The sequence below is a fragment of the Rhinolophus sinicus genome, linkage group LG03 (genome assembly GCF_036562045.2).
Source record: "Rhinolophus sinicus isolate RSC01 linkage group LG03, ASM3656204v1, whole genome shotgun sequence".
Taxonomy (NCBI): domain Eukaryota; kingdom Metazoa; phylum Chordata; class Mammalia; order Chiroptera; family Rhinolophidae; genus Rhinolophus; species Rhinolophus sinicus.
Window position 1 is genome coordinate 51897275 of NC_133753.1, and position 15353 is coordinate 51912627.

Consider the following 15353-nt stretch of genomic DNA (forward strand, 5'->3'; position numbering starts at 1 on the left):
CAGCTGAATTCTCAGGTTTAACCTCTCACATTTCCTTTTTCATGCAGGAGAACCCACTCGCCATCCCACTACAGCACAGTACCTGTTCCCTGCTCCGACTGATACGCTCAGACAGCAAATCCGAGTTGTTTCTTTCTTCTTCCAGTTCCAGTTCCAGTTGAGATACCTTGTCCTAAGAAAGAAGTCACAAACATAGCCTACTGAGCTTGCACCGACCTGGGGTAGGAGAAAGCACTGCCCTGTGGAAGGAAACCCCACGGGTACATCAGAGCTGAGTATCATCAGGGTTGGGGCAAGGATGTGCCTATTTCTCACGCTGCCCGAAGAAGATAGTTTAAAAACTGGGTCTTACTGCTTTTATAATATAAAACATGATTGCGCATTTAGAAAAAATGTAAAAAGAGAAAAATATTACCCCTAACATAAGCACTGAAGGTATTTTAGCATGTTTCCCTCGACTCTTTTCTTCCCCTAGTGAATCAATAACTTTACAAAGAACTGTCTTAGCCTAACAGGTATCTAAGTTACCTGGGGGAACTGAGATATTGCCCACAGCACATTTTTATAAATACTCCAAGCGTGGGACAATGTTTTGCCTCCCTCATGCTCAGTGTTTCCAAGAGTCTTGCATGAGTCAGGTCTGTAACAGCCTTTTGCACCTGCCTCTTTCTTCTAAGGAATCTCAGACACTTAGCACTATGCAGCCCCAAATCCACATAAGACTAACATAAAGGCAGTGTCGGCCCACTCTGCTAAACCAACCATCACAAAAGAAGAGTAATTTCTATCTTCCTTGATGGCTCCTGATGTAGCATCATTGAGTGTTAAGAGAAAAGCATTGCAATGTGCTTTGTGTATGAAAAGAGGCTCTAATACAAACCACCCCACCCAGAACTGGGGGGCTGTAAAGTTTGTGCATGTGTTTCCATTGTCACCAGACAATTTGTCATATGTCTGGGTTAACTCAGAGCCACACATACAAGAAAGCAATCAGCATTGTGAGTTTGCAGCATCTGTACATAAATATTATCTGCCATTGTCAAAGTTGACTGACAAGTTATGGATGCCTAGGTAAATGCCAAAAAGAAAAGTCACAGAACTCATGTAAACGACTAAATGTCTGTGAATGCCTTCCCTGTTACTGACCGAAATCTACACGGAACCCAAAAAGTTCTCTCCCAGGAGCCAAAAGTCCCAAAGCCCAACTGAGAACAGAGAGCTGGGTCCTGCATCAAGCTTCTTAATTTGTTTACTGGTTCCTGACTCCTCCAAGGTCAGTTTCATTCTAGTCAGAAAGCACCAAGGATTGGCAAGTACTGCATTTACGTAAGACGATCACCTGAGTTTCTGAGTTTACAGAAAATGCCCATTGTTGAGAGCCCTCTGGAGTCCTGAGAATTAATTTAAAGGTTAGTGAAGGAACAGGCAAGATATTACTCACAAGACAGTCCTGCCAGCTGCCAATCAGGGGAGGAAACACTACCCCCCCACTCCGTGTGCTTCACAGGGGTGGGGCCTTGAGAACTATTCATTTTGTAATTAATGGAAAAATAGCTAAAATATGACAGAGGAACAAATGAAGCTTAGCTATGCCACTGCTTCTAGACTATGAGTTAGCAAAAGGAAATGTTCTTTTTAGTCAGAATATTCTAAAAGGAGGTGACCTGACAATCCAATGTTTAAGTAAAAGCACCTCTTCACAGGGCTCTCCTCCTGCCTACAATACGTACTGCACAGACCCTGGCAGGAGCATTGAGGGGGCCAGGCCAAGGGTCATTACACCCAAGGCTCTTGCGCTGCTGCCTAATGAGGCTTTAGCTTGCTTTTAACCAAATTGTTTGTGCCCTAGAATAATTACTTCCAAGTTAACTAGGTTGAATTCAGCTTGCCTTAAAATGACCTCCCCTAATGAGATCAGAACCAGGACATTAGCAAAATACACAAAATATGTAAAAGAACAGTAATACTGTAACCAGGTTATTCTAGCTTCTAAAAAGGGCCCATCTAATAAATGGTTGAAACATCACTCCCTAGACATAAACTGCTACTAAGTCCCCTGGAGGTTTTAGAAGTTATATTCGATTTATTTGCAAAGTTGAATCAGGAATTCCATTGATTTTAAATTCAAGCTATAGCTCTGTGGCCTTGAGCACTCACTGACTTTATCAAAACCTTGACAATTTCAACTTCTCCTACAGGTCTGAGGCTGATTTTTAGGTGTCTTTCCCTCTCTAAATTCCACTGGGATGTGGGAAGATCGGGATGTTTCTGGTTTGAGGTTAGTTTTGTCCTTGAAAATTATTCTTTTTTGTAAGTTAAGGTTTTGACGTTAAGGTTCTTCCTGTCATTTTTAGTGGACTGTTCCTAATTAGATTCAATTACTTGGTTCACATTTTTCTAGTTCATTGTGTTTTGAACTTGTGAACCGATCACCCCCCAGCTGGTGACTTCAATGAGCACTTTCTGACATATTGTCTTGAACTTTATGTATATTGTGGATCCAAACATGAATCGAGCCACAGTTTGCTGCTTGCTCTGGCAAAGCTGAATCATCTATAAGGAGACCGGCCAGAATCCAGACACAAGAATGGAGCATGTGGTGAGGTAAATCAGTATTGGGTGCCCATAGGAATTAGGTAGTTTGGGTTCAAGGCACAGCTCAGTCTCTTTCTAGACCTGCAGCAGTCTTATCTCCTTTGTAGTTGGAAGCACGACTCAGAGCAGAAAACAGCAAATGAACTATCTATATGCCCTTAGGTAAAAGCACCTAACCTCTTTGGGACTCTGTTCTACTCCCTCTTCAGGATAACGAGGACATTGGGCTATATTTCCATCATTCCTTCCGGCTCCGATGTCCTAGGAGCCTATGAACTAGCAGCATCGTCCTCAAATCAAGCAATGACTGTACTAACGTGTGGCTGTTTGAGAGAATCAAAACCAAAGGCTTCCCAGAGGCTGAGGTGTGACAGAGGCTGCTTCCCTCACATCCCATACTTGCTCTCCACAGGCCCTGGCCCACAGACCTCCATCTGCTTGACAAGTCTGCTGCGGTCATCTTTGAGATGACTCTTGGCCTCCAGCTCGTACTCCAGGTCCTTCAGCGTCTGCTCCAGAAGCTGCCTCTTCGTGAGTGCTTCATCCTGAGCTCTCTGGTAGTCCCGTAACTCTTCCTCCATCAGGTGCATCTAGAACAGAGAAGGGTTGAGGTGCTTAGCTGGGACACATCGGGAGCACAGAGATCTTGACAGACAGTGCACAGGCGGACCTGAAGGGGGACCGGGTGGACCCACACTGTATTGGAGATCAGAGGACCTCAGCAAGTGCCACCTCCCTCTGGGCCTCAGTCTCCTCTTGTATAAGAAGAGGGGCATTTTCGGCTACAAGTGACAACCCATTGGGTTATGTAATATAATAGATGTTGACCAGCATTTTAAAATTAAATATAACAGAAAAAATACTCCGAGTAGAGTACAAGCAAATAATGTTTTATGAAACTTTTGCACTAACTATTTCTATATTTGTAGGGATGTATGTCTCACTGGGTTGTGATGCAGGAGGTATTTCTTACCTTAGGTCATGATCAAAAACACTTGAAAGTCACAGAACTAGATAAGTGCTTCCCAGAGTGTAACTGATTGCTCACCTGTGTCAGGGTCATCTCAACAGATATTTAAAGTTAGGGGAAAATAAAAACTAACCACCCCAAAACAACTTGCAGGCACGAAATTTGAAACGCACATTTGAAACACACATTAGGTGAAAACCAGGGCTTTCTAAAAGAAAATCATGTGTCAGCCGTCATAACTGACAGTGTTCTTTTCATCCACAAGGTGGCACTGAACTAACAGCTTTGAAGACTGCGACAAAAGAGCTTGATTCACAAGGGGATGGTCTGTTTACCACTTCTCTGGAATCTCCCTGAAGGAACTAGTCACTTCTAAACACAGTAGGTATTCCTGAAACATCTGTGCGGACCAATTTAGTGAAACCCAAGGATGTCTGTTTTGTTCTCAACTTCTTACCCTCCTGGGGATGGTTGAAAAACACACTCTTAGGAATACATTACACCAAGGGAATTATTTCCTCCAGGCAGTAGTGTATGAGAGCAAGTGACAAGCTGCATTAAAGAAAACCATCTTTTGGGGGTGATTTTCACAGAAGAGTTGGAGAAGGCCACGAAATAGTCTTTTTGAGGGGACCCAATAGGTTAGGCTAATTTAAGAAGACCAGTGGGAAAACTTTCAGAAATGTGTTCCCCTCTTAGAGGCTTATGGGAACACCTGACATATCTATGAGAACAGCAAGCCTTGAAGAAGACCTCTCCCGATAAAAACCCTAGTGTGGTTTTGGTGCTAACTGAATGAAACGACAACTGTGAAATGAAAACTGTGAGTGAAAGCACCAAGTAAAAATTGTACCATGGATAAAAAGTGATCAGTTCTTTGGATACAGAGGGTGCACCATACTCCAGTGTAGTCAAAATCTCTCCAAAGAAAGTCTTAAAAAAAAAAAAAATCTTTCCATGCCTCAGTTTCCTAATTTGCCATACTGGATAATTACAAAACCTACCTTATAGAGCTGTTATGAGACTCAAATGAGATAATACCTGAAAAGCACATGGATGGGTCTGAGAGTCAGAAAGACTGACAGGTAAATACACAGCCCACATTTACCTATTGGTATCCTTCCCGATGCCCAGCTCGGCCCTTCATCCCATCGCCCAGAACATTCCTACGGTCCAACACCCAGGATGTCCCTTAAACATCTGTCAAGGGCTCCGGCCTACCAAGAGTCCTTGATAAGTATATGAGTATGTACAAGAGAATAAATGCATAGTGTCTGGAATCACAAGTAAGCAGGTAACTTTTGAACCTACTAGTGCTGACTTCACATAGTTAAAACTGCCCTTTGTCAAGTAGGATTTAGAAAATAAACTGAACAAGAGTGAACTCTAAGCTTTAATTCTCTAAGGATTATCTGCATCAGAACTTCCCTAGCTCCACACCAAAGGGGAAATTAGGTACCGTGTTTCCCTGAAAATAAGACCTTGCCAGACCATCAGCTCTAATGTGTCTTTTGGAGAAAAATTAATACAAGACCCTCTCTTATTTTACTATAATATAAAACTAGGTCTAATACAATATAATATAATACCAGGTCTTACATTAACTTTTGCTCCAAAACATGCATTAGAGCTGATGGTCGGGCTAGGTCTTATTTTCGGGGAAACACAGTATTAATAAAATGTCTATTTCTCTCAAAGCAAAGAAGGTGAGTACAGCAGCACTTAGAATGGACCTCTACAGCTTCTCTTACTCAGAGTTCACTGCATCTCAACCAAAACTCAGGATGGGGGACAGTGAACATTGGTGAGCTAGAGTTTTTCAAGGATCCAGAGTGACCTTGGCTTATCCATTCACTTCTTTATTTTTTAACTTTTTATTTATTTTAAGTGTGTGTTTCCAGGACCCATCAGCTCCAACTCAAGTAGTTGTTTCAATCCAGTTGTGGAGGGAGCAGCTCACACTGGCCCATGTGGGGAGAGAACTGCCAACCCTGGTGTTATGAGCGTCACGCTCTAACCAACTGAGCCAACCGGCCGCCCCTCAATTCACTTTTGTTTTGAACAAGTTTATGACTTCAGCAACTTGATTGAGGAGAGTTATTGTCATTTCCTTTTCAAATAATGAGGTGTCCCTTTTGAAATAATGAGGTGTCATTTAAATGGAAACAGTGTCTCATAGGGCTCTGCCACTGAGAAAATCTGAGGAGGGCCAACTTTGTTTTTATCATAAGGAATTCTTTTTGTGAATTACTGCTCTTTTATAAATAACAATGGTCTCCACCTGGCCTTCACTAATCTCTCTGGACCTCGGTTTCCTTTCCTTAGAAGATCTCTAAGGTTCCTTCCAATCTGGAGATTCTAGCGGAATAACCATCATATGAAAAGCAACAGGAAACTCTTTGCAGGGCTCACTCTGAAACTATGATTCTCTAAGATCAAAACAGCACACCAGGTGTTTGCTGGTGTCCTGGCAAATACCTGAATCCCCCACCCCCATTTGCTGTAGAAATGAAAATGACTTTTTTAATGCCAAGAAAACTTTGATATCAATAGGCTAATTTCAGTTTTCACTTGGAGTCCTGTGTCATATGACTCTGAACCAGAGGGGATCTGTTATCAGGGCCCTTTCAGAAGTGTTCTAGAAGTCTGTAATAAGTATTCATTGTTCTTTCACACAGTTCAACACTGACTCATGGACGACTTTTCTTTGATCATCAAAGATATTAAAAGTTTGTTTTTTTAAAGAAAAATGTGTTTTCCTGTGGAAACTTAGTGCACTTGACACTGCTTATGAATAAAAGTAAACTTGGAATTTAAAAAAAAACTAACATTAGTATCCAGAATATACAGACCCTCTGCTATATAGTCCCGCATGTTATCTCATTATTAAATCATTATTATTTTGTATATTTTTTAAGAGGTGAAACAGATGCTCAGAAAATTGGGGTAATGTGTTCAAGGTCAACCAGCTGGCAAGAAGCATAGCTAGAAATCAGCATCCACTGTACTTGCATTTTAGAGCCTCAGCTTTCCATTAAAATAATCAAAACCATTCCCTTTATTCTTCTGAATTCTTTACAAGTCAAGACTGAGGGGAGCTAACATTTGGGTTACTTTGCTCTATTATTCCTCAATATTAAACCAAGAATATGTTTTAATAATTTCAGTACTCAAAAATTCTTGAAGATTTCTTTTTGTCTCCATTATTGTTGTCTGAAACTCTTGTCCACCACTCCCATTCCAATAAAAGTCTATATTTTCTGATTGAATGGCAAAAAAACCAACAAAAAAAAACAAGGTTACTATAATCCCGGGTCTAGGATTAAATTAATGCATATCAATCATTTGGACACAGCTGGGCATAACAATGGAGTTCCATAAATGGCAGCTAAACTTTTTAGGCAGAAAATCTTGGATTATTCGAGAAAATGGTCAAGTTAAAGTTTTATCAATTTCACCTTAGAGTCCCTGGGTCCTCTGTGTCTTAGCATACCGTTTGTCCCGTGTAACCATCCTGAGCGCTAAGACTGAGGAATCAAACAGAAACACTGCCTTAAGAATCTATCCCAAGTCTCTCCTAGGAGACTTGCACAGCAGTCTGGAAGGGTACTTTGAGTAAGGGGGGAACCAGGAATGGATCTGGCCAGACATTACCTCCTCCTGCATTTTCTTGGCAGTCAGACGGGACTTCTCTGCCTCGAGCGTTTTCTCCTTCAACTGCCTTTGCATTTCTGCAAGCTCCCTGCGATTTTTCTCCTTGTACTCATCCAGCTGGTTCTGGAGTTCCAGTGTTGATGTGCGGGATGCCTCGACAATGTCAGCCATCTGGAAGAAATAACACTGGTGTGAGCCCACCCTGTGATGCTCCATCTGGGTCTAGGGAGCTAAGTTTGGATCCCATCTAACACAGAACACACGCCTCCCTGTCCTTCTCCTCCCCAAAGACTTTGCAAAGTGCCTGGTCATGAGCTGTCTGGGTTTAGTCACTCCTCACTGGGAAGCAGTATGGAAGAGTGAACAAGCACATCCTCTGGAGCTAAACACAAAGTCATATAGCTGGTATCCTTGCTCGGCCACATGCCAGCTATATGACTGGGGCATGTACTTACTTCTCTGGGATTCAGTGGTGTCCTCGCTGGAAATATTGAAATCATAACATGTACCTTGTATGTTTTCAGAATGAAAACAATACACAGGTAGAGAGAGAATTCTAGTTAAATATAGAATAGCTAGTCAAATGACTGGCACATAGCAGGTGTCAGAAAACGGCAGACACTCATGTCAACTTTGAGAATGTGAGATGCCCATCAGCTTTGAGTCTTTCCTCTTCTGGGTATTTTAGGCCAGAGGTGAGCAGAGGAGCAGCAACCACTGGGATATGAAATCACCCCCCTGGACAAGAAAGCCGAGTGCAAATGCAGACGATGCTCAACTGCAGAGGTTCTGATTCAGGTTCCATTTGCTAAGTCTGCACTTCCACGCCAGGCTTCTTCAGGTAACTGGTGAAAGCAGCTGGGCCCAGAATCCAGGGGGTATTGGCATATTCTAGACAGGTTTCTCTGTATCTGGGATTCCCAACAAGCCCAAAGAGCAGCTCCGGGGGATCTGTAAATCCCTGACACATTTGTGCTTAGACATAACTACAGGTTTCCTTAGCTTTCATCAGGCCCTCAGAGGGGGCTCGGTCCCAACCCAGGTGTTTGCTCCACCTGCTCTCCTCCTTGTGCTCCCTCCCCGCCTCCTCCTCCCTCACCTCCTTCTGCAGTTTCTCAATGGTCTTGTCAAGGTGCCATCGCTCATTCTCCATTTCATTCTTCAGTCTCCTTAACTGCTCCTTCTGTTCGGTCTCATCTTTCAGCTTCTCAGACAACTGCTTCTGTTCCTGAGTGGCCCAAGTCAGATTTCTCTGCAGATGGCAGAGAAAGGACAGTGCTGTCATCTACCTACCAGGCCAGCCACAGACACAGGCAGCAGAGGGAGTTTCACAACCACACCACAAAGCAATCAGACCTGTTACACTGGTGACAAGGAAAAGGATGAAAATAAAGCCATCACAGAGATATAAGGACATTGTTTGCTTCTGAAATTTAGGAACCAAATTGCAAAGTGGACTTAGCCAAAAACTTACAGGGGTAGACAAAGGGTTTATTACAGAAACACAGAAAATGGCCAAGGCTGCTGGGGGTGGAAATTCAGGGTAGTGTAAAACCTGATTGTTCATTCTGTATTTCTCCGAAAATAAGACGAGGTCTTATATTAATTTTTGCTCCAAAAGACACATTAGGGCGTATTTTCAGGGGATGTCTTATTTTTTCATGTACAACAACCTACATTTATTCAAATACAGTCATGTCATCTTATTCTGGAACATCGTCATAACGTACCGTGTTTCCCCGAAAATAAGACCTAGCCGGACAATCAGCTCTAATGCGTCTTTTGGAGCAAAAATTAATATAAGACCAGGTGTTACATAATATAATACAAGACTGGGTCTTATATTAATTTTTGCTCCAAAAGACACATTAGAGCTGATTATCTGGCTAGGTCTTATTTTCAGGGAAACATGGTACTAAATGCGTCCATCTGGCTGACATTCTTAACTGGGGCTTATTTTTGATGATTCTTACTATGAAAATATCTAAATATGACTCTATAAGGACAGAGAACACTGTTCCATAGGATACAGGGAATTGTAACCAACAGAATCCATGGGTTGGGCTCAAACATAGGAGAAAGGACTTGGGCAATCCATGGGTTGATAAACTTGAGCAGAAGATGCTAAAGAAAAAGTGCATGTGAGTGGTTATTTAGTGAATCAGCACCAAATACTAGTACTTATTATAAAACACAACTATCTTGGGGGCAATATTTTCCCTGGGTTCCCCTAGAGCTCTCATCTCACGTAGACTGACATCCTTAATGTAAAAAAACATGCAGTTCTAAAACAACATCCTAAACTATCTTAGGAAGATTCTAGTGGTGTCTCTAAATGGCTGAGTGTTAAGACCACTGCTGCAAGGATATCAAGAAGGGGACCAGCTCAGAAAGGGTCAGCAGGACCCAAACATGGGCTGGATTATCTAGAAAATGTTATCAGGTGTTGAGGACTGAATGTGGGTTACACAGTTCTTGCTTAGGACCCAGACCCACTCAGTCTGTGCTCCCGTACAGGCTGGGTAAGGACAATGGTTTATGCTGGCACAGTGCTTAACAGCTGACAAGCTGCTGTCACGTGCAGTTACTCAACATCTTGAAAACACTCCCAAATTACTTCAGGTATTCTTGGTTTGCAGGGCATACGAACAGCCAACCACAAGAACTGGGGCCAAAAAGCCTTCCTGTCCCTCCACTCTGACTGCTCTGACAGGGTGGCTGCACTCAGAGAACCAGCCGATCCAGCTCAGCCACTCAAGTTAATTGCTGTGGAGAACCAAGGTCAACAGAAGCCGTTGGGGAACAGAAGGTGGTAAAAGGAAGGTCATCAGAAGTTCGGTGTGGGACAATTAGCAGGAGTGCTTCCCACCACCGTACAGCTGGGCACACACCAGAGACAGGGTCAGTGCCGGGATTTGTTTGTGGTTGATGTCGTGGTGTTGGGGCAAAGGGGAGCACACAAAGTAAGGGAAGCGCTGGATAGTTCCACTGTGAGAGAAAACTCTCAGAAACATAGATCTCAAAATGTAAATTTTTGAAAAATAACAGTACACATACAGAGGGCAACCAATGGCTTCTGTAGAAACTTCAGGAGCCAACTCAACCTGTGCCCCTATAAGTCTCCCAGTCTCTCTTTTTCTTCCTTCTGGATCCCAACCCAGGGGCCCCGAGCCAGCAGACAAGCCAGCCCTGGCTCCATTCAACCTCTGCATGGTGTGTGCATTTCAGCTTGACCTTTGGCACAGGCAGGGCTCCCAGCCTGGCCCTGCTCTCCTGTGCCACTGGAGACACCACAGACCCACCCCCCTGGGCCTGGGACCTGGCCAACACCACCCCTCAACACACACATTGACCTCGAAGAAGAGCTATGCTGAATTATTTTTTAAAGATTTCTTGCATGCTTGCCTCGTTTGCAGGGTAGTAAGATCAGTAAAGGCGAGGAATACCGTGTTTCCCCAAAAATAAGACCTAGCCAGACAATCAGCTCTAATGTGTCTTTTGGAGCAAAAATTAATATAAGACCTGGTTATATTATATATTATATTACATTATATTATATTATATCATATTATATTACCCAGTCTTATATTATAGTAAAATAAGACCAGGTTTTACATTAATTTTTGCTCCAAAAGACGCATTAGAGCTGATTGTCCAGCTAGGTCTTATTTTCGGGGAAACACAGATTTTTATTTTTTTTTTATTTTTTTCTATCTGGATATGTCTCATAGCCCAGGTTCACTGTTAGGCATATGCTAAAAACTCAGTGAATGAAAATGAATACCTATCACCAAAAGTGGTCCAAAGACTTCTTACATCAGAAATACCAAACAAGGGTGGAGTACTCCTACCTTAAAATGCAGATTCCAGCCCTTTCTGATGAAAGTCACAATTTTTCTTAAGAGTGAGGCCCGCAAATTGGCACTTGAAAGATACCCAAATAATTCTGATATATACTCTCAAGTTTAGAAATACTGTTTAGCATGATGCTCTTCCTCTTCAGTTATTCAAGAAATTCCTTCAATAAGTCACTGCTGAGAAAACATGTCCCAAATTCACGTGAAAAGAAGCAAACTGGCAATTTTGCATTTAGGGGTTAGGTGTGAAATGCCCTGGAGCTACAGTGACTTTATTTCCAAGACCAGCAATACAAGCCCACTGACTAATACTGGGACAAAAATTGGGGGAGAATTGATCAAGTTGGAGAATCCAAAACACAAAGTTGGTGAATGTAGTGAGTGCCCTTGAGCTTGGGGACCACTATCTGCCAAGGGATGCAGAGTCTTTCACTACAGGACTGAGGAAGGCCCCGATTCATCCACATTTACAATAACCAAGAGCAGGGGAGCCTATGGATTTAAGGAATGAGAGGATTGATCAGAAAGAAGCTGGTCTTCTCAGAGCCCTCGCCACAAAATAACCGTGGACTGTACCAGTGAAAGCATTGGGGCTTGTTAATTCTGTTGTCCCAATACACAGAAGTCCAGTAGGAGGGGAGCGGAGGGCATACAGAGTATATACACCGGTATCACTCCCTGAAAGAAAGAACTGTGGCTTCTCCAGAAAAGGTTTCTTCACGTCCCCATCTGCAGAAGCCATTTCTCAAGGGAATCAGAGATGTTTCTTGCTTGAATGCAGTTCAAGTCCATCTACTTAGCAGCACAATCCTAAACCAAACGCTAGGGGTCGAGTGAACCAAAAATAGTATCTTTAGGACGCTTTGCCACTTTCTGACTGAGCCATACGAGTACATAATAAATCACGTGGTGTTCAGCTACTATGGTAAAAAATGTATTTCTCATACATGAAGATGCAACAGATTGCTACAGGCACAAAGATTTTTGAAATGTAAAATGCTTGTGTGGAAAACAAAAACGAAAACCAGTTACCCTTTCCACTTCCTCTCAGGGTTAAGCTCCCTTTCAGTCCCTGGCTTTGGGACGAGAGGCATGCAGAAAGATGCATCAAATGAAAGGAGCTGACTGTCTGGTTCCAGATTTTAGAGAAAATAAAGTATTTTAGGGTGACAGCGCGTTTTTCACGGCACTGCTTTTGAGACCAGATAATTCAGATAACGATGGTGAGATTGTTGGGCCCTTTCTAAATTCCTGCCAGATGGTGTTGCCAATGGTTAGCATGGCCACACACAGCAGGAAGCATTCTCACCATCTCAACACTGCTGGGAAAACAGGCCCAAACAAAAGTAACAAGAGGGATAATTTCCAAGGACAGAGATCCGTGAGGGATAATTTCCAAGGACAGAGATCCGGAGGTGGAGGGTCCGGGGGTGGATGCGGGGATTACATTAAGATCTTTAGGCCTTGAGGCCATCATCTGTTCTCTCCCCTGAATTAACTATGAGCCTGACTCACAGCTGGTGAACTATTTCCTTATGTGTGAAACTTTCCTGTTTGACCAAAGGACAATGAAGCCGAGAACCTATAATAGCTGCCCTCAGTGAGGACATGACATGAAGGGGCAGATTTTTGTCCCTGCAGGGTACAAACGTTTTTTCTCTCCTTCTGTCACCAACTAGGTTCCAGTTTTAAACCTCACACTTTGGTGGCAGGGGTGTAGCCATCACAAGCCTACAAACAGCAGCACAGTAAAATTGCCATCCGCATAAAATCAACCGAACAAGAGTTTGTAACAAAAATGTACACTGAAAGAAGGGAAAGAGGAAGGGAAGGAGGCAGGGAAGGGGTGGGGTGGGGGTGGGGAAAGGAAGGAGAGCGGGAATGGGAGAGAGAAGAAAATCCAAAGCCAGGACAGTCAGACACTAAACTCAAGAAAAAACAAAGCTTTACTGTGTGCAAAAACAAGGTCTCGATCCAAAGCCAGAGAGAAGGTGGAGTCCACTGACTGGGGGGTGAGGGCCCCTGAGTTATGGGCGACCTGAGTGAATCCCCGTACACACAGGCTCCTCTCCTCTACCCCTGAGGAGAGGAAGCCTTTATGAATCTGAATCCTGACTGCTTGTCATCTCTTACGGCTTTTCATTGCCCCTCCCCCACCTGCCCTCAAGGTCCTACTGGGAAACTTGAACAACCTCTTCTTAAACAACTGCTCAAAAACACTGACTTTCACCTCCTCAGAAACTCGCCTGAGGGATGCTTGGTGCTGGTTCTTTAAAACCCGAGAGCAGGTAGAAGGAAGGACATACCTGAATCACGCAGAGGTCACTGTGCAAAGTCAATGTAGAATTTCAGGGCAGACGTTTTTTTTAGAATGCACTTCAAACAAGCTTTCTAACTTTCAAATGAGAAAATCTAATTTTCTAAGAATCTACTGATTTTGAATAGAGATAGCTATCTCGTTTCAAGGAATGACTTCCTCTTGTTCCTTTGAAAAGTCATCGTGAAGGATTACACTCTCTGGAGTATATTTGCCCAAAGGAGAAAGGAAATTGGTTTCGACTGGATTCCACACTGCCTTGAGAACCAACCCTGCCAACCTTCTTACACAATTCATATTTTATCTGTGGAAAGCTGTCAAGCCCTTTACTGTCCAGATGAGGATTTCTCAACCTGGTACCACTGACATTTGAGGCCAGATAATTCATTGCTGTGAGCTCTGTCCTGCGCTTCGTAGGACGTTTAGCAGTGTCCCAGGCCTTTACCCACTAGATGACAGTCATATCTCCCCTGTTGTGACAACCAAAAATGTCTCCAGACATTGCCAAATGTCCCCCAGTTAAGAACGACTGGCCTAGATGAGCAGTGTGAAGTCAGCGTGGTTATTATTATGAAGGAGCTACCTGGAAGGAGAGGATCAGTGGCAATCTGTATATGTCCCCCCAGTTATGCTTCTCGGGCTTCCTGTGTGAGGGATAAAGATGACAGCCCTCAGTGTTTACCTGAGCATCTTCTAGCTCACTCTCCAGGGCCCTTCTGGCTGATGTGGCTTCTTTTTCTTCCTTCCTTGCACATACAAGGGCCTCCTCTAATTGCCGAGTTTCCTCCTACAATGAAATCTGGGGTCAGCGTCCACTCAGAGGCGTGCTGTGCCTAGGAAGGTGACTCGGTGGCATGAAAGGAACAAAGAAGACACCCACAAACAAAGCCAGCAGTAGTCATGGTGAGCCTGTCATGGGCCCACGATGGCACACATTAGCCATGTTCTTGGATGTGTGTGCCTGTCTGCAGCTCTGGACTTAGCCAGACGTGAACATCTAAATCACCTGGGATGGGGTTTTGAAAATACAAATTTCCAGCCTCACCCCAGGAGCTTCAGAAACAGCAGGTAGTGAATGGGCTCAGGTGCACGGAGTTCTGGAAAAGGTGATTCTGATGGATGACCATATGGGGAACCTCTGTTGGCACACATCTCCCTTTACGTTTCTTTTGTCCCCTCTTTTATTGTCAGCTGCCATTTCTCACAGCTCTCAGTACCTATCTCTTGCAAACAGCCTCTCCTACTTCTAGAGACCTGGCAAACCAGAGAACTGGTTTGCTAAAACATGTGTGACTTCAAAAACTGTCAACTATGTGTTAAAAAAGAATAAACAGTCATGAATGAGAATGGGCCTGATGGCTTTCAGGTATGTGGAGACCTCTGCTCAGTGTCCAAAAGTTGAGTGTGTCTGATGTCTGGGTAAGTGGGGATTCCTATGCTTACACATGCGTTTCCCACCCTGATATCATCAGCCCTATTCCCAAGACTCTTTAAAAGCTCATCTCCCATTCATACCACTTGCAGAGGAACAAAAGCAATGGTTCCCAGAGAGGTCATATTCACTATTGCTTTGACATTTCCTACTAAAATATGATAATAAATCCCTTCCCACTTCTGAAAGCGCTCACACAGAAAAGAAGGGTCAGCAGCTGCCAAAGCTGGGCGTGGGGCCCAGCGAGTCTCACCTCGTACTTCTTGAGAGTTTCCTTTGCTTTAGCTTCATCGCCTTTCGTGTCAGCAACCTGCCTCTGAAGCCGAGCGACACTCTGCTCCAGCTCTCCAAGCGTTCTCTGCAGCTTCTCATTCTCCTCCTGCAGAGCCTTCACGCGCATTTCAGCCCCCATCTGGGTTTGCTCCGAAGTGTTGTTCCGACTGGCCAGGGCCTCGACATTCTGTTAAAAACATGGGCACCAGGGTCAAGGGGGTAGCCCCCAGCTTTGAAGATGGCTGACATTTATTA

General features: G+C 43.7%; 1 protein-coding gene across 6 annotated transcripts in view; it reads right to left on the minus strand.

The window, feature by feature from the left end:
• The window catches only part of CGNL1 (cingulin like 1), a 140527-nt gene that overhangs the window by 14985 nt on the left and 110189 nt on the right, over positions 1-15353 (minus strand). For 4 of the 6 annotated variants that reach the window (XM_019732243.2, XM_019732240.2, XM_019732242.2 and 1 more), the window contains exons 9-14: positions 15079-15285; positions 14076-14180; positions 8319-8471; positions 7220-7390; positions 3024-3185; positions 83-172 (exon numbers count right to left, since the gene is read on the minus strand). In XM_019732243.2, the coding sequence (XP_019587802.2) occupies positions 83-172; positions 3024-3185; positions 7220-7390; positions 8319-8471; positions 14076-14180; positions 15079-15285 (888 nt within the window). The remainder of the gene's footprint in view (positions 1-82; positions 173-3023; positions 3186-7219; positions 7391-8318; positions 8472-14075; positions 14181-15078; positions 15286-15353) is intronic. The other 2 variants (XM_074327685.1, XM_019732244.2) reach the window with 1 other exon arrangement.